At 40.2% G+C, this 19,815-nt stretch overlaps 1 protein-coding gene across 1 annotated transcript in view; it reads right to left on the bottom strand.

Annotated features, from left to right (window-relative positions):
- Positions 1–19,168, bottom strand: part of DPP6 (dipeptidyl peptidase like 6) — a 571,062-nt gene extending 551,894 nt beyond the window's left edge. The window contains exon 1 of the mRNA XM_070728861.1: positions 18,995–19,168. Coding sequence (XP_070584962.1) covers positions 18,995–19,045 — 51 coding nt within the window. The 5' untranslated portion in view covers positions 19,046–19,168. The remainder of the gene's footprint in view (positions 1–18,994) is intronic.
- Positions 19,169–19,815: the final 647 nt, after the last annotated feature.

Raw genomic sequence — 19,815 nt, 5'->3', positions numbered from 1 at the left:
GGGTGGGGGCAATCCTAAACTCTGGGGGGAGCTGGTTCCATAGGGTTGGGACCACCACAGAGAAGGCTCTTCCCCTGGGTCCCAACAGACAACATTGCTTAGTCGACGGGATCCGGAGAAGGCCAACTCTGTGGGACCTAACCGGTTGCTGAGATTCATGCGGCAGAAGGCGGTCTCAGAGATATTCTGGTCTGATTCCACGAAGGGCTTTAAAGGTCATAACCAACACTCTGAATTGTGACCGGAAACTGATCGGCAACCAATGCAGACTGCGGAGCGTTGGTATGACATGGGCATACCTAGGGAAGCCCATGACTGCTCTCGCAGCTGCATTTTGCACGATCTGAAGTTTCCGAACACTCTTCAAAGGTAGCCCCATGGAGAGAGCATTGCAGTAGTTGAACCTCCTGGTGATGAGGGCATGAGTGACTGTGAGCAGTGACTTCCGGTCCAGGTAGGGCTGCAACTGGTGCACCAGGCGAACCTGGGCAAATGTCCCCCTCGCCACAGCTGAAAGATAGTTCTCTAATGTGAGCTGTGGATCGAGGAGGACGCCCAAGTTGCGGACCCTCTCTGAGGGGGTTAATAGTTTCCCCCCCGGGTAATGAACGGACAGATGGAATTGTCCTTGGGAGGCAAAACCCACAGCCACTCCGTCTTATCAGGGTTGAGTTTGAGTCTGTTGACACCCATCCAGGCCCCAACAGCCTCCAGGCACCGGTACATCACTTCCACTGCTTCGTTGACTGGACATGGGGTGGAGATGTAAAGCTGGGTATCATCGGCATACTGATGATACCTCACCCCATGCCCTTGGATGATCTCACCCAGCGGTTTCATGTAGATATTAAATAGCAGGGGGGGGGAGAGGACCGACTCCTGAGGCATCACCATGATATCCAACCTTTATTATTTTCATAAACAACTCAATGTGGCGAACATGTCTATTACTTCTTCCTCCTCCTATTTTTTCAACACTGACTTGTTGTTCTATAATCATCACAATCAGCCCTTCGCTCTCTCTGCTGATTGGCATTATACCAAATTGAAAACAAAATCACTTGATTGAGGGAACTTTATTTTAAAAAAATATCCACTCCCTTTGCAAGCATTGAAAAAAAACACATTACCAATAGAATATTGGATGAAACTCTGACGTAGTTTGCATTTCTTTATTCCCGTGTTTTTAAGGTATTTCAAAAATAAGGACATTTGTTTTTTTTTATTTTTGGTTTTCCATCCAGGTTTTTGTGAGGCCCTCAGTGCTGTTGGTTTTCTTGGAGATGTTTTACTGAACTAGGTAACATCACCAGTGCTAGCTGATTCAGGATTCAGATATGTTTTTCAGAAGTTGTTCTGTCTGGGTCTCCCCAGACGCCAACACCAACCAAAAAGAGTATCCAGACACACTGGTAAAAAGCAAAGGCAGTTTATATATTTGAAAGCAAACACAGGTAACAAAAACTGTTCTTACAGACAGGAACACTATGAAGCTTCACAGAGGTTTTCACGAAGGCCAGGCAATAAAACAGGATTCTTGCTGGCAAAAACAACGCTGGAGATAATAAAACCCACGCCTCCCCCAAGTCTTCCAGACTTCTAGGCCACAAGCCAAGATCAGCGACGCCGAGAATCGAAGCAAGGTCACAGGACTCCTAGTTGATAACTCTCCACAAGACTGTAAGGGCGGGCCTGCCTTTTCAACCCTGCTGAGGAGAACCACACCCAAACCCAGCTGTTGCCAATTCAGGGGTGGAAATACCTTTCTAATTGGCCCCGCCTTTGAGCTGCACATCTCTGCCGCATGTCTATTATAGCCTGTGCGTCTTCATCCAATGAATCCAGGCTACTAGCTGGGGAGAGCCCCCCCCCATATGTCTCAGGCTGCTCTCCCTCCTCCTCTTCCTGACGTTCCTCTCCCCCGTCTGCCTGGTCCTCCCCCTCCTGTTCACTGTCCTCCTCCTCTGGGCATGGATCCGGCAGAGATCCAGCCGGTCCCTGAGGAGCCTCAGGCTGAATCACAACAGAAGTACTATATCTTTTTGATTCATACAGCATTGTTAGCACCAAGAGGATATTTTGCAGCCTGGATGTGATTTCTGGTACCGTACAGATATGCAAATAATATGGGATGGTAAGAGATCTGATAGAAGGAAAGGTGTACATTTGTTAAAGCAACATGTTCCAAGTGCTCATAATGGCTCCCATTATGCCTCAAAAATCACACCTGCAATAGACCATAATGGGATTGTTTCAAATTTTATACAATTGGCAAGATCAAAGAAATTTCACCAATTTCAGCAAGGTACTGTATTTGTAATTCTTGTCTATCTTGGAAAGTTTATTAGGGAAAATGTGTCTGTAATGGATTGTTCCAAGATTTCTTCTCATTTGTGCTGAATTTATGTATTTATAATTATTTTTACAAAGAATTCAAGGTGGTGAATATATCTTATATACACTGCTCAAAAAAATAAAGGGAACACTTAAACGACACAATATAATTCCTAGTAAATCAAGCTTCTGTGAAATCAAACTGTCCACTTAGGAAGCAACACTGATTGACATTAGGGAGTTTAAACATGGAAATAGGAACGAGGGGGTTGTGGAAGACAAATTACTATTATTCACCCATGTGCTCAAACTCCAAATGTTGCACAGGTTTGGATGAAAAATTGGCCATTTCACCAGTGCAACCTTGGAATGCAAAGAAATCCTAAGCAAAGGGGCAGTAAGGGCCAAATGAGCCACAAACTGCCTCCCCCCCTTAGAAAAAAGTAGACAAAAACGCACACTCCATCTTAATAACTGACACATCCCTAACCGTCAAGTATAAGAGATGTATTCAGATGAACAGAGCACAGAATGTTAAAAGCTAAATTCTGAGTCAAATTAAGTCTGTTTATGTCAGTAAAAGCCAGCTTAACATGCCACGTTAATAGCTTGTTGAAATGGATACAATTACATAAATTAGATAATGATGGAGCCTTTCCCCCCCTAAATTTTCACAAGGTGTCATTAAGGGTATTGTTCAATCATACAGGGATTTTTTTTTAATATCTATCTTGTCTTCACAAATTACATCCACCTCCTCTTTCCTAAAAGACATGCTTTATAACAGGATCTCTAGATTAGCCAAGATGACGGTTGCTAACCTTAGGTTCTTCCAACTGCACAAGGAATTGTAAAAGGAAAAGGGACCTTGTGCACTCTGGCCAAGCATACTGGCCTCAATAAGGAGGACGTCAAAACGTATTAAAAAGCAATTAGCAAGGACATCAAATGACCAAAAGGCAGAATTCAGAAAAAGTTCTTCCTGACTGAAGCATTTTGTTGCCCAAGTTATTCCCACAAGAGTCCACTACTTAAATTAAAAGACGATAGTAATGCTGACAAAGCTGAGTAATCTAATTAGCAAGACACAAAGAAGAATTGAAGAGAAAGGGCCGAGGGAAAAAAAGAGGGTGAAACAGAAGAATGGAAAAATTGAAGAAAAAAGATGGTGGCCCCCATAAGACTGACAATGAAACCGTCGCAAGCAAATTGAACAATCTGGCAGCCGCGACCGTTGCGCAGTTCCCTACCTCACCGGTAGTAACCTACTACTGCAGAGAAGCACTAAAATACATAATTGTCCACTAAAATGAACAAAACTAGCCTACTTCTCGACATGTAGTTTTTAACTTTTAGAATTTCCATCATCATCAATGAACAACTTGGGAGATTAAATTCAGAGATCCTTAACTTATAACCAGTACCTTAGTTTCCGTTTAAAGTTATGACAGACCTCACTGGGGCTACTTACAACTTGGTTTCGCCAAGAAGACTTTAAGAGTTGTTAATCTAATCCTATGTAGCTTCTGCTCTGGCAATCTCACACTATTTACCAGAGCTTATAAAAATTTCGCCAGATCCATCCTAGAATATAGCTCATCTGTTTGGAACCCATACCGCATTTCTGACATTAATACCCTTGAAAATGTCCAGAGATACTTCACCAGAAGAGCCCTTCACTCCTCTACCCGTAACAGAACACCCTACGAAACTAGACTTACAATCCTGGGTCTTGAAAGCTTAGAACTAAGACGCCTCAAGCATGATCTAAGTATTGCCCACAAGATCATATGCTGCAACATTCTGCCTGTAAAAGACTGCTTCAGCTTCAATCACAACAAGAGCCCACAATAGATTCAAGCTTAATATTAACCGCTCCAAACTTGACTGTAAAAAATACGACTTTAGTAATTGAGTTGTCAAAACGTGGAATTCACTACTGGATTCTGTAGTATCATCCCCTAATCCCCAACACTTTACCCTTAGACTATTCACGGTTGACCTCACCAAGTTCCTAAGAGATCAGTAAGGGGCGTACATAAGTGCACCAGAGTGCCTACCGTCCCCTGTCCCATTGTCTCTCCTATATCTCCTATATCTTCTCTTCTATACCTATATCTTTTCCTGCTATTCTCTCATAGTAATATTTCACTCCTTTATTTTCTCCTCTACTCCCCCTTTAATACATTATACCTGATTATATCCTCTATAATCCTCATTGTGTATTATTGTGTATTGGACAAAACAAATAAATTAAATAAATAAATAAAGTTCTGACAACTGTTGACTTGACTGTTTGTTGCGTGTTTGACAATTAGCTGACAATCGTGGCTATCTTGTGATCATATTTTGCCTTTTTTTGACCAAAATTGGTCCCCTTTATGAGCGAAGGTCAAAAGTCAAGGATTACCTGTATGCCCAAGTTAGGATTAAAGGGAAATCAGCTAGATATCAACCTAGGACAGTGATGGTGAACCTTTTTGGTACTGAATGTGCATGTCACACTGAACTGCCGAAAGGGGAGTACACACTCATTTCCGGCATGTGTGTGCCAGAAAGGGGCGTACATAAGCGCACTAGAGTGTCTTCTGTCCTCTGTCCTATAGTCTCTCCTATATCTCATATTTCTTCCCTACTATATCCTCTATAACCTTCATATTATTGTGTATTGGACTAAATAAATAAAAATAAATAAAATAAAAATAAAAATAAAATAAAATAAAATAAAATAAATAAAACAAACTTCCAGCCAGAAAGTTTTCCTGTTACTGCTGCAAATGCATATTCAGCTGGTTGGCACGCATGCTCATACCAGAGAACGAAAGACCAGCTCTTCTGGTTTCCAGCACTGTCCCACGCACAATGACCAGCTGATTGTTGCATACGTATGTGCACCAGAAACCCAGAAGAGGAACCGGCAATGCCAGGCGACATCGTTGAGGATGACACTTTGGGCATGCATGCCATAGGCTCACATAGGATGACCTAGGATGTCTAACCCTCTTGAAAATTGTCTTCAAGATACCAGTAAGTGCTTTCAAAGAGTATCACCCTCTCTCTCATATAGGTAGATTTTCAAATACTGCTTCAGATTTCCATTAATTGAGACATCTAAATAAAGTTGTTAATTGCTGATATAAATAGGAAGGGATGTTTCTGTCAAGACAGAAAATCACTGTGTCTAAGGTTGTTAACAATAATAAGGTTTTCCTTGGAAGTGGGACTCGGCTGGTCATCATACCAAAAGGTCTGCTCTCCCTCCCTCCCTGTCCATCTATCATCTAGTGCAGTGATGGCGAACTTTTTTCCTCAAGTGCTGAAAGAGTTCCCACACCCATAATTCAATGCCTGAGGAGGACCAAAATAGCCCCCCAACCCCTGCAGGCCCTCTGGAGGCTGGAAACTGCCTGTTTCCCAACTTCTGCTGGGCCCAGTAGGCTCATGTTTCATCTCCCCGAGGCTCTCTGGAAGTCAAAAACGCCCTCCCAGAGCCTCTGTGGGAGCCAAAAACCAGTTGGTTGGCATACACATTGGAGCTGAGCTAGGGCAATGGTCTCTCTTTCTCTCTCCCGCTCTCTCTCATCTATCAACATATCTACCTACTGAGGGACAACCTGCCAATAGCACTTGAGAAACAGGTAGCTATCTCTGATTTTACAGTAGCCTGGATTTTGCAGACCAGACAAGGGAGACATTGTCTTAGTTTTTTGTTTCTTTCATCAAAAACAGTTTCATCTCTTTCTTCTTCCCTTTTTACAATTGTGAAAAGCAAGCAAAACAGGCAATCTTGCTTTTCTGTGAGTATATGCTTTAAAAAAAACCTAGGTATTAATGCTCAATTTTATTTTTTTATAAGACATTCAGGCCTAATTGCACACACCAATCTTGTTTTGAGCAGAGTAGAAAGTTGAGTAGAGTAGAGTAGTGTAGAGTAAATTAGAGTAGAGTAGATTTCTTTATTGGCCAAGTATGATTAGACACACAAGAAATTTGTCTTGGTGCATACACTGGTTGTCTCTCAGTGTACATAAAAGAAATGTTTATCAAGAATCATAAGGTGCAACACTTAATGATAGTCTGGGTACAAATAAGCAATCAAATCATATCAGGAACCAGTCAATATAAATTGTAAGGATACAAGCAATAAAGTTCAGCCCTGAAGTCATAAATGGGAGGAGATGGGTAATAGGAAAGATAAGAAGACTAACAGTAATGCAGCCTTAGTGAATACTTTGGCAGTAGTGAGGGAATTATTTGTTTAGTAGATTGATGACATTCAGGAAAAACCTGTTCTTATGTCTAGTTGTCTTGATGTGCAGGGCTCTATAGCATCGTTTTGAGGATAGGAGTTGAAACAATTTATGTCCAGGATGCAAGGAGTCTGTAAATATTTTCACAGCCCTCTTTTTGACTCATGCAGTATACAAGTCCTCAATGGAAGTCCTCAATTTTCTTTTATGTACACTGAGAGACAACCAGTGTATGCACCAAAACAAATTTCTTGTGTGTCTAATCACACTTGGCCAATAAAAAAAATCTAACCTACTCTACTCTACTTGGTGCCAATTGTTTTTTCTGCAGTTCTGATTATCCTTTGAAGTCTGCCCTTCTTGTTGGGTTGCAGAATCGAACCAGACAGTTGTAGAGGTGCAGATGACAGACTCAATTCTCTGTAAAACTGTATCAATCCTCTGTAAAACTGTATCAGCAACTCCTTGGACAGTTTGAGCTTCCTGAGCTGGTGCAGAAAGAACATTCTTTGTTATGCTTTTTTGATGATGTTTTTTTATGTTAGGTCACCATTTTAGGTGTTGAAATATGATAGAACCTAGAAATTTGAAGGTCTCTACTGTTAATACTATGTTGTCTAGCATTGCAAGAGGTGGAAGTATGGGTGGGTTTCTCCTAAAGTCTACCACCATTTCTACGTTTTGAGTGTACAGTGATCCCTCGATTAGTGCGGTCTCGATTAGTGCGAAACGCTATACCACGGTTTTTCAAAAAATATTAATTAAAAAATACTCCACGTTTTTTTTGCTATACCACGGTTTTTCCCACCCGATGACGTCATACGTCATCACCAAGAGTCACTTCTCTGTCTCTTTCTCTTTCTTTCCTGTCATTCTCTGCTTCAATCATTTTCTCATTTTTCTTTTTTTCTCCCCTTTTTTCTATCATTTCTCTCTCTCTTCCTTCCACTCTTCTCTCTCTCTCTTTCTTCCTCTCTCTCACTCTCTTCCTTCCTTTCTCATCTTTCTTTCTCTCTCTCTTTCTCTATCTTGCTTCTTCCTCTCACACTCTCTTCCTCCCTCTCTCATCTCTTTCTTTCCTTCTCTCTCTTTCTCTATCTCTCCCCCTCTTGCTCTCGAGCGGCGAGCGAGCGAGCGAGCGGCCGGGCGGGTGAACGGGCGAGCGGCGAGCGAGCGGCCGGGCGGGCGGGTGAACGGGCGGGCGGGTGAACGGGCGAGTGAGCGGCCGGGCGGGCGGGTGAACGGCGGGCGGGCGGGTGTTGGGGGGGTGGGGGCAGCCGACATTCAAAGCAATCTTTGTTGGCTTCCGCACTTTCGTTGCTCCCCGGCTCCACCATCTGCGCATGCACGGCCATGGAAAAAGGGCGTGCATGCGCAGATGGTGTTTTTACTTCTGCACCACTATACCGCGGAAAATCGATTAGTGCGGGAGGTCTTGGAACGTAACCCCCGCACTAATCGAGGGATCACTGTATTCAGTTCCAGATTGCTCCGTTCGCACCACAATGACTAGTTCATCAATATTAAAGAGGCTCAAGGACAATAGATCTGTACCAAGATGTTCATTTGCAACTTTACAGATACACTTTTAAATTAAAACCACCAACTATAAACAAAATTTAAGAATGGATGAATAAGGTAAATAAGAAATACAATATTTACTACATATTACCATAAACCTATACTAGGTCTAATTATTCAGATTATAAATGAGAAGGTTTTGTTAAAATTTTCAGAGAACTAATAAATAAAACTAATTAGTTCAGAGAACTAATAATAAAACCAATAAACCTGATTAATGTTTTAATAAGTTTTCTTCTAGATCTGAGAACTTGCTTTATGAACTACTGAAAATTTAAATGAGCTTTCCATATAAGTTTCAGTATACTGTACATCTTTCTCTCTCTCCCTCCATCTCCCTCCACACAGACACAAACACACACACACACAAATGTTGAAGTATAATAGTAAGAACAATGACTCTGAAATGAAACCTAATGGATCTTTGGATATTTATTTATTTATTCATTCATTCATTCATTCATTCATTCATTCATTCGATTTTTAATGCTGCCCTTCTCCTTAGACTCAGGGCGGCTTACAACATGTTAGCAATAGCACTTTTCACCAGAGCCAACATATTGCCTCCACAATCCGGGTTCTCATTTTACCCACCTCAGAAGGATGGAAGGATATAATCTATCTTCAATTTTAAAAAACCATTAAAACAAAGACACTGGTATTTCATGATTCAATTACTAAATTACTACCATGTTTTCCCGAAAATAAGACCCTGTCTTATATTTTTTTGAACCCTGAAATAAGCGCTTGGCCTTATCGCCATGCATTCAAAAGCCTGTTTGGCCTTATTATCAGAGGGTCAGTTATTTTGGAGGATAGTTAAATTGTATTTTAAGATACAGAAGGCTAACTAACTGAATAGATTACAGCCCAGTAATATGAGGGAGGGGGTGGGATAACATGCTGACTTAACTGAGTCAAGTTCTAGTTTTTATAGACAATTCCTCTAAGGAGGGAGTTTCAAACCTTGCAATTTTAAGACTTGTGGATTTTAATTTTCAGAATTCCCCAGCCAGCCATATTTGAAGTTGATCACTCTGTTCTAAGCCAAGCTAAGACAAGTCATTTAACTTTGAAATTTATCAATGTCCTTTTTTTCTATGTTGATCAAACCTGTAGAAAAGTAAGAATCCAATTGTTGAATTCCCTAGCATCTAGAGTCAGGTTGCAAATACTCTATTAGCAGTCCTGGCATGTCTGGGCACATGAAATACATCATTATGAAGAGCCCAACTGCCAAGACAGATGGACTAACTAGTGCTATAAAGGAAGCTTTTCAGAATTTTCACTTAATCACTAGACACCCCAGAATTTTGAGTGGGGAAAAAAACATTTCATTTTTGTAAAGTAATATTAATAAAATAAGAAATCAAAGCTTGCTGCAGATAGATAAATGTAGCAAGGCATGTTGTAAGTCATTATATATATTACAAAAGGCACACTATTACATCAAGTTAATACTATATTTTTTTTTAATTGGATGGATAATTACAAGAGAAAGGTAGCAGGAATATTGATTCATTACAGGCTTCCAAACTCTGTGGGAAGTTTAACCACAGTTATCAGACAAGGTATTATTTAAAAAAAAAAACTTTATTAAAAGAAATATAAAAACTAACTAGAACTAATAATCAAGGGACAGAACATAAAAGGAAAAAAAGAATAGAGTGAATAACAATAAATTGAATTATCTTGAAAGGTTTCTTGACAAAAACAATATCCACATTTATAACAAAGATAGCCTTTCTACCCCACGGGGTCTCTTAAAGAAACAGTGGCATTTTAAATGTCAGGTAAATGTTCAATATATTTTATATCGTCATGTCTATTACAAAAGAGTCAATACAAAAGCAGTACAGTTGATAAAAGCAATACAGTTGTAAGTATTTTGTATCTGGTTTTGACTAAATTAAGCAGAAATGTAAAACTGAGAAAATTTAGCATTTTCCAGTGTCTGGTGAAGATATCAACTTAAAGGAACATTGGCAGGCCAAAAATGCTAGCTATTGCGATATAATTGAAGGTCCACCTGTTTTATATGTGTAACATATATAGAAAAGCAGCAGGATTTCAGTTGCACCATTGCAGTTGTCCTCTTGACCATACCCAACAAAAATTTATGGAAATTTGGAACCCTATAGAAGCAAGAATGACATTGAAGTTGCGTATGTCATGATGTCTACTCATAATTGTGTTTGCTAGCTTATGTCCCCATGGAGAACAAGATGGCATGGACCTGTAGAATTTCAGCCATTGTGGAATGAAATTGGGCCCAAGTGGCTTCCACTGTGCTGGTTTTTAAAAGGCTTAAAGACTGTCTCTTTACCCAGATCTTTGGATAGGATACTGGAGAGGATGATTTATTTATTTATTTATTTATTTATTTCCTTTCTTTCTTTCCTTTCTTTCCTTTCTTTCTCTCTCTCCCTCCCTTCTTTTTCTTTCTTCCTTCTTATTTTCGCTTTCTTTCTTCCCTTCTTTCTCCCCCCTTCTCTTTCCACCCTCCCTCCCTTTTTTTATTTATTTATTTATTATTTATTAGTTGGACTTGTATGCCGCCCCTCTCCGAAGACTCGGGGCGGCTCACAACAAGTAAAAACAGTCACAACAATCCAATTAATTAAAATATTTAACGATTTTTCCTTTCTTTCACCAGCTTGGTTTATTTTCTTTGCCACTGTTATTCTTTTGACGTGTTTATTCATTTTATTTATTAATTAAATTTGTAATAACAATAGTATAAAACCCTATTCAAACCTCACTAATGTAATCACACTATGTCATACATCCCAATCAAATCTTATTTAGGCCGGAATTAAAGGAAGTGGCAATCACTCACGATCCCCAGGCCTGCCAGCAAAGCCAGGTTTTCAAGGCTTTCCAGAAAGCCAGTAGGGTGGGGGCAGCATGGACCTTGTGGGGTAGTTGGTTCCAGAGAGCCGGGGCCGCCACAGAGAAGGCCCTCCCCTGCAGCCCCACCAGCCAGCACTGCTTAGTCGACGGGACTCAGAGAAAGCCGACCCTGTGGGCTCTAACTGGTCGCTGGGAGCTATGCAGCAGGAGATGGTCCCATAAACGTGTTGTGGTATGTGTGTGTGTTCCTATTATTCTTTATAAATGTTTTAACAACCGGAAGCAATTTGCAGTAATTGGGAGTCAAGTGGCATATACATTTAATAAATGTACTATCATCTAAACACATTCATTCAGTTTAACGGTTGGCATCAGAAATGTGGTTTGTAAGTAAATAAATCCTTTGCCTTTGGTTCAGTTTCAGTTTTCATTGTTGTTCATTGTCTTCGGAGAGGGGCGGCATACAAATCTAATAAATTATTATTATTATTATTATTATTATTATTATTATTATTATTATTCATCTCTGCTCCAATTCAAATTCAAATCTTTGTTGTAGGTGAACAACACGTGTACAATGAGATTGGCTGAACTTCCCTCTGTTAACCACCCTCCAAAAAACCCAATACAACTCGGTGAAAGACACAAAATTCCTGACCCAGTGAATTCTACTATCAAACACACAATTTATGCACAGATCCTATTCGCTTACAAGATACAGGGGCTCACTAAAAGCAAAATATGGGAATGATGATGGATTCCCATCGTCAACTAATGACATTGCTTATGTATACATAGACTCATTCAGAACCAATCTATTGGTTTTTTTCATTTTATTGCTAGAATGATTTTGGATACTGAATAGAATAGAAAAGAATAGAATAGCTCACTAGAGTGCCTTCCGTCCCCTGTCCTATAGTCTCTCCTATATCTCATATTTCTTCTCTACTATATCCTCTATAACCTTCATTGTGTATTATTGTATATTGGACTAGATAGATGATAGATAGATAGATAGATAGATAGATAGACAGACAGACAGACAGACAGACAGACAGACAGACAGACAGACAGACAGACAGACAGACAGACAAACAAACAGAATAGAATTCTTTATTGGCCAAGTATAATTGGACACACAAGGAATCTGCAGAGAGGGGCGGCATACAAATCTAATAAATAATAATAATAATAATAATAATAATAATAATGATGATGATGATGATGATGATAATGATAATGATAATTTGTCAATGGTGCATATTCTCTCAGTGTACATAAAAGAAAAGACACGTTCATCAAGAATCATGAGGACGGAATCTTTATTTATGCACACATAGTAATTTCATGCTTTTATGGACAGAATTATCCCGTTTTAACATGCATTGCTGAACTATGCAGAAGAGTTCACATGGCAATAGTTTTCAGTTAGATAATATGAAGATACCTCTGTCACCTCTACTGTGTACAATTTGGGTCATTTGCCAAAACATACAGTTGGAAAAATGGGCTGATGCTAGGAATTGCTGAGAGTTTTAAGAATTTTCAGTCTGTCCTTTCTATTAATTTCATGAATGGAACAGAATGCAACAGAACCAAGAGATGTTTTCCAAATTAAACAGTGGGTGCAATTTATATTAATGTGTTTACATCATAATTCATCATTCTAACCATTGTCTATCGCCAGTGTTTCCCAACCTTGGCAACTTGAAGATATCTGGACTTCAACTCCCAGAATTCCCCAACCAGCATTCGCTGGCTGGGGAATTCTGGGAGTTGAAGTCCAAATATGTTCAAGTTGTCAAGGTTGGGAAACACTGGTTTATCCAGTGCAGGATGAGAGCCTTTTCAGCATGTTCTCAATCAATATGGTCCTGAGCTTTCCTTTGCCAATTGGACCTGCCAATACTTATTTATTTATTTTATTTATTTATTTTGTCCAATACACAATGAGGGTTTTAGTGGGTATATATCTATATACACATAGTAAAATACATGATGAAGGTTATAGAGGAAATACTCATAGTAAAATATATCTAAGGAATAATAGAAAAGAAGGTATAGTAATAGAACATATCAATGAAAGAATAGAAGAAGAGATATAAGAATAGAAGAAAGGTACAGTGGTACCTCGAGATACGAGTTTAATTCGTTCCGGACCTGGGCTCTTAAGTCGAGCAGCTCTTATCTCGAACGACTTTTCCCCATAGGAATTAATGTAAATAATTTTAATTGGTTCCAGCCCTCAAAAAACTCACAGTTAGTCTAAATTATGCAGAAAGACATGTTTTTAATGAAGAAATGTACATGTACATATAAATGAATAATGAAGTTTCTTTCACTTAACTTGTAAACTTTCTTAAACTTTTAAATTTACATATGTTCAACTTCTCTGCCACCCAATCCTGTAGGACAGAGGTCCCCAACCCTTTTTGCACCAGGGACCGGCTTTAAGCGATCAAGAGAGGAATGGGTGAATGAATGGACGGAGGGTGGGAAGGAAGGAAGGAAAGAGGGAAGGGACAGGAACAGAGGAAGGAAGCAAGGAAACTTATGAAAGGGGAGAGTAAGAGAGGAATGAGTGAAGGGAGGGAGGGAGGGAAGAAGGTGGGAAGGAGAAAGAAAAGAAGAAATAGAGGAAGGGAAGGTAAAAGAGAGAAAGAAAAAGAGCAAGAAAGAAAGCTGCAAGCACCCCCCCGAGCCCCCCAGGCCGGCTGCAACCTTTTAAAACACGCGCGCCACTTCGCAGCTGTCTCCTGAAGCCGAACGCGGAAGTTAGCGTTTGGCTTCAGGAGACAGCTCCTTGGCGCTTGTATCTCGAATTTGGGCTTGTAAGTAGAACAAAAATATCTCTCCCCTCCCAGCTCTTATCTCGAGTTGCTCTTAAGTAGAGCAGCTCTTATGTCGGGGTTCCACTGTATAGGAGATATACTTGCTGATGTCTTCGATCCATCTTGTTTGACGTCTCTTTCATGGACACTTCTTATCAATCTAGTACTACCTTGGTCCACCTGCAATCGGTTCCTTTTGCTAATGTGACCAATCCATTTCTTTTACTCTAACTAAAAGCATTAAAAAGACTAAATTTGGGGAAGGGAAAAAACATTCTAGCTGCTACAAATAAATGAGTTAATATTTGTTAATTTAAACAGACAAGTAGAAAAGGCCTAGAGCGGGGCTGTTAAATTAACATAGTTAATTTTGGATACTGAAATTACAGCATCACGTGACTGGATTTTCCCTCCTTTCACTACACCGGGATGGGCGTGGCCAGCGATTGATACATACGGTCTGGTGCAGCCCTAGCCTAGTGGGTTTTCAACCTTAGGAGCTTTATGTGTGGACCTCTACTCCAGGATGCCAGAAGAATTCTGGGTGTTGAAATTCACACAGTATAAAATTGCTAAGGTTGGGAAACATTGGTTTAAACAATGGAACAAAATAATAAATAATAAATAATAAATAATAAATAATAAATAATAAATAATAAATAATAAATAATAAATAATAAATAATAAATAATAAATAATAAATAATAAATAATAAATAATAAATAATAAATAATAAATAATAAATAATAAATAATAAATAATAATTAATAAATAATAAATAATAAATAATAAATAATAAATAATAAATAATAAATAATAAATAATAAATAATAAATAATAAACAATAAACAATAAACAATAAACAATAAACAATAAACAACAAACAATAAATAATAAATAATAAATAATAAACAATAAACAATAAACAATAAACAATAAACAATAAACAATAAACAATAAATAATAAATAATAAATAATTTATTAGATTTGTATGCTGCCCCTCTCTGAGAACTCGGAGGGGCTCACAACAATTAAAAGCATCATATACAAATCCAGTATTAAAACAGTTTTAAAAAACAATCATACAACCCAAACAAACCATACATAAACCAAGACAGCTAAGGATATATCAATTCTTCCATGCCTGGCGACATAGGTGGGTTTTCAAGAGTTTACCAAAGGCGAGGAGGGTGGGGGTGGTCCTAATCTCCGGGGGGAGTTGATTCCAGAGGGCCGGGGCAGCCGCAGAGAAGTCTCTTCCCCTGGGTCCCGTCAGACGACATTGTTTTGAACATGATCTTACATAGCAAGGTTGACATTTCGGAGAGAAAAAATTCTGATATGCTTAACATTTCATTCTTCTGGGGTCTGGGGTGCTTTCTGAGATTGGTTGTTTTCCTGCCTACATTTCACTACTCAACTATGTAACATCATCAGAGTTAGAAGGGAGTGGCATTTTCTCGCTGTATGAAACTACCAACTTAGGAAAACAGGCTAACTGTAAACAAGAGTTTAATCATGGAATCGCCAAGAAGACTGACAAGCCAAGCCACTGAAGATATTACCCAGTTGGGTCACGAAATATCTGCAAGGAAACAATAGGTTGGAAGCCTCCCTGAGTCTTCGGAGAGAGGCAGCATAGAAATCCAATCAATCAATCAATCAATAGCCAAAGTCAGAGAGCACAAAAGACTCCACAATTCAACCCTGAGTTGCAAATATTCTCTTCTATCAGTGTTTCGTTCTTATATGGAATAAATAAATATGAGGACCCACCCGGATTGTGGGGGCAATAGGCTGGCTCTGTTAAAAAATGCTATTGCTAACATGTTGTAAGCCGCCCTGAGTCTAAGGAGAAGGGCGGCATAAAAATCAAGTAAATAAATAAATAAATAAAAATACTCTAATATAAACAGGTCACGGATACAAATCTTGTGCCAAATTATGCCAAATGAATAAGAGGTCAAGTATCTGGAGAGCTGAGATTTACTGCCATGGCTTGGTAAATCTAAAGCTTATTATCTACATAGAAACATAGAAGATGGACAGCAGAAAAAGACCTCATGGGCTATCTAGTCTGCCCTTATACTATTTCCTGTATTTTATCTTAGGATGGATATATGTTTCTCCCAGGCATGTTTAAATTCAGTGACTGCGGATTTACCAACCACGTCTGCTGGAAGTTTGTTCCAAGCATCTACTACTCTTTCAGTAAAATAATATTCTCTCACTTTGCTTCTGATCTTTTCCCCAACGAACCTCAGATTGTGACCCCTTGTTCTTGTGTTCACTTTCCTATTAAAAACACTTCCATCCTGAAACTTATCTAACACTTTAACATACTTAAATGTTTCGATCATGTCCTCCCCTTCCCTTCTGTCCTCCAGACTATACAGATTGAGTTCATTGAGTCTTTCCTGATAAGTTTTATGCTTAAGACCTTCCGCCATTCTTGTAGCCCGTCTTTGGACCCGTTCAGTTTTATCAATATCTTTTTGTAGGTGAGGTCTCCAGAACTGAACACAGTGTTCCAAACGTGTTCCAAAACTATTTTCCCCCAAATGTTGATTTAGCTAGAGTTAGCAAAATATTAGGTTTCAGCAGAACGGTGATAAAGTATTCATAACAATGCATAGCTTGATTAATATTCACAGGCTATCTTATAGGCACTAGAAATGAAACTGCACATTTATAAAGAACTTTCTAAAGAAAAATCAACATATATTATTATCTGGACACTTGTTAGAATACTAACCTACAAAAGACACATCAGTCAAAAGCAATGCCATGTTATACATCTGATTCAAAGATTTCAATATTCTTGAGACTTTTAAAGAAAAACGGATGCATTATTGATTGCTAAAGAGAATACAGGTATTTTATTTTTAATTTGCATTTTATAAGTTGATCAGCCTGTTAGCAACTGTTGGCAAGCAAGTCATAACAAATAAACATACTGCTATAAATGTGTGAACGCCATTTACTTTAAAGGGGTTATAAATGCTACTGGAAATATGGGCCAATGTTTGTCTCCTAAAATGAGAAATTCTATAGATATGCAATAGGAGAATACAAGTTCAGAGTCAAATAAAACAAAGACATAAAAATTTAGGGAATCCAAAAATGTTCTTTAATTCTATAATGAAGTATCCTCTTTAAATTGTATGGGGGTGTTGGGGGATTTAGACAGGTTAATAACATCCCTGCAAATACAGTATATCTAAAGTCAAACAATACGTTTGTATTTTCCAAGTATCAAGGGGAATCCCCCCCCCAAGACAATATTATGTGTTCTGCAAACATTACAACCTGTTTGAACCTCACATTCTGTAATCAACAGTTTTATTATAAACTTCTAAATCACTGTTGTCAGTTAAACAGTTTTACTGATCACAGACAATATTCAGCTGAAAAAGCAAAGATAAATGAACTAGGAATACTCATTCAGGAAGAGTCCATGACTCAACAGACTATTTGTTTCTCTGTTCTATTTGTTTCTCACTGTGCAGTTATGTCTAAAGTTTATATTCTTTTTTTTTCTCTACTAGGTGGATCTATTCTATGCTATATACAAACTTACAGCAACTGTTAAAAAGTTCTCACTAAAGAAAATATGGAGAGCTTTTTATATAAAAGGCAAGGTGAAAATCAGTTTACTATATCTAAGAGCAGAGATCTTTAAAAGATAAATAGGTCATAGTGTTTTATGGGTGAACATTTACACATACATTTAGATTAATTGAAGGCCACTCATACCTTACATGTCTAAATAATTCTTTGGCCCTTCCTTCCTTCCATGTTGTAAAAATGACAGGTGAACTTCTAGGAGAGCAGTTTACCAGAGAAAGAGGAGATTCAACCAATTTTAAACTCCCTTAGATGGTTTAACTGGATACAGGGTAGCAACAATTTCATTTTTAAACTGCTTGTAGAAGTTGCTATTCAATTGTGACAAAAACCCATCAGTGCTTCCTCACTACAGAAAAGTGAGTCACTCAGAGCCCGGGTGACAGAATGAACGGTAGGAGAGTTGCTGTTTTTAAATATATCTCGAGTGACAGGCATCAGCTGTCTTGCTCCCTCCTTTCAGCCCAAACAAAAATGACTCCTAGCAGGCGTGCAAAATCACCTACAACATAGGTGCTAATAAGTCCTGGGTGCGGGCTGTGAATATTATTATTTTTCTTTAAAAAATACATTTCCCCCCACTATCACGTGCCACTCCGGGCCGAGCTCTGCAAGCTCACCTCCGGTCCCAAGCGCAAACATTGCCGTCGCTGGGTCAGCAGCTTCTCCTCATAATACCGACACAGAAGCAAATATCCACCACCGCCCCTCCTCCACTGCCTCAAAACGCGCATTCGCACCAAGGCTTTGCCGGCGACCAAAGCGGGAAGGCCAAAGAAACACGTTTCTTCCAAAATGGCATCCGGTATCACCTGGCGGGGGAGGGGGGGGGAGAGGGAATCAGCATATTTTATTGTTTTGTTTTTTAAGAATCCACCCAAAAGGGGGAGGGAGGGAGATCTATTGTTCCTAGGAAAGGAAAGTAGAGCAGGGCAGAAAAAGGGTGCCACCAATCCACCCAGCACACACACGCAGGCCAGCGAGCAAGTTGTCAAAGTTGGTAAGGGGTGCAGCTCCTTCGCTTTTCCAATTGGCCAAATCCAGACTTTTCTTTCTCTTTTATTTTTTTTTGCAAACACCCCTCTACCCTTGCAACTAACGGCTCTCTCACACACACATGCACACGCTCGCTTCTTCTTTCTTGTTAACCAAAACGGCTATTTCTCTTAAGCAAAGGTCAAGGGATGTAGGGACAGCGGGCGGTGGCAGCGCGCGAGCCCAGGCGCGCCCGGATTGTAAGGTCACTTATCCTAGGCGCGGCATCCTTCCCCCTTCCTCAGCGGCAGCCACAGGCGAGCACCGGCCGAAGCTCGTCTCAAATTGCGCTGGGCGGGCCAGGGACGGATAAATCCCGACTAAGGATTTCGGCGCGAGGAAGGCTCCGCACGCAGAAGCGACGCCGCGCTCAGTTCGAATCGCGCCTTTCTGGAAGCGGAGGCTAATGCGCGTCCCTGCTCGCGAACGAACGCCGTGAAAATGCGCCCGGAGTTATGCCGCCGCTGCCGCCGGCTACTTACCATCATGTTGCCTTGCATTTTGGCAGTTTTAATCATCGCCTTTTCCTTCATGTTGGCTGGGTTGGGGGGCGCTGATGGAGGAAGAAAAGCGCGCGCCTGACGTTCTCCTTCCAAGCAACCTTATTACAATACTTAATAATCCGCCGGGTTGGTCACTTTAGTCTGGAAGCTGTCTTTTTACACTTGCTAGATGTGTTTTTTTAAGGGGGAGGGGAGGGAGTGAAAAGAGGAGGGAGGAGTAAAGGGAGTTATGATTCCCCTCTTGTTTTATTTTTTATTTTTTTTAAGTCAACGCCCTTTTAAAGAAAAGGCGCTACTAATTTTTAGGGGGCTGCTCTGCTGGCACTGTTCTGCTCTTCTCGTCCCACCGTTACGAAAAATCTTTCGGAAGAATGAGAATAACATAGGAAGCCGGTCTCCTGAAGACTCTACGCCCGTTTCCCACACTGTCTAGCGAGAACTGTCTGGAGGTAAACAGGACAGAAAGAGCTTCGCCATATCACCCGCCCTCTCACCCGGTTTCGGCACAACCCCGTGCAAGCACACGCATCGTTCTCGTGGGGCGGCGAGAGGGTTGTTGTCGTGAGAATCTGTGAGACTTGGCTCAGTCGCTTCGCGGCTAACGCGTGTCCTGCTTTTAATGCTTGGTGCCAAAACTTGTGGGAAGGCAGCAGACTGGCGAGGGGCGCGCGCGGGGAGTGCTTGCGGGCAGGCCAGAGGCGGGGTGAGCAGTCCGCACACGGGGTTGGGTGGCCGCGTAGTCCCGTTTTAAGGCAACAGCCTCCCTTCCTCACGTGGCGATCCCACCAGGCTGACCGAGC

The sequence above is a fragment of the Erythrolamprus reginae genome, chromosome Z (genome assembly GCF_031021105.1).
Source record: "Erythrolamprus reginae isolate rEryReg1 chromosome Z, rEryReg1.hap1, whole genome shotgun sequence".
Lineage (NCBI taxonomy): Eukaryota > Metazoa > Chordata > Lepidosauria > Squamata > Dipsadidae > Erythrolamprus > Erythrolamprus reginae.
This window is presented reverse-complemented; position numbering and strand designations above follow the sequence as displayed.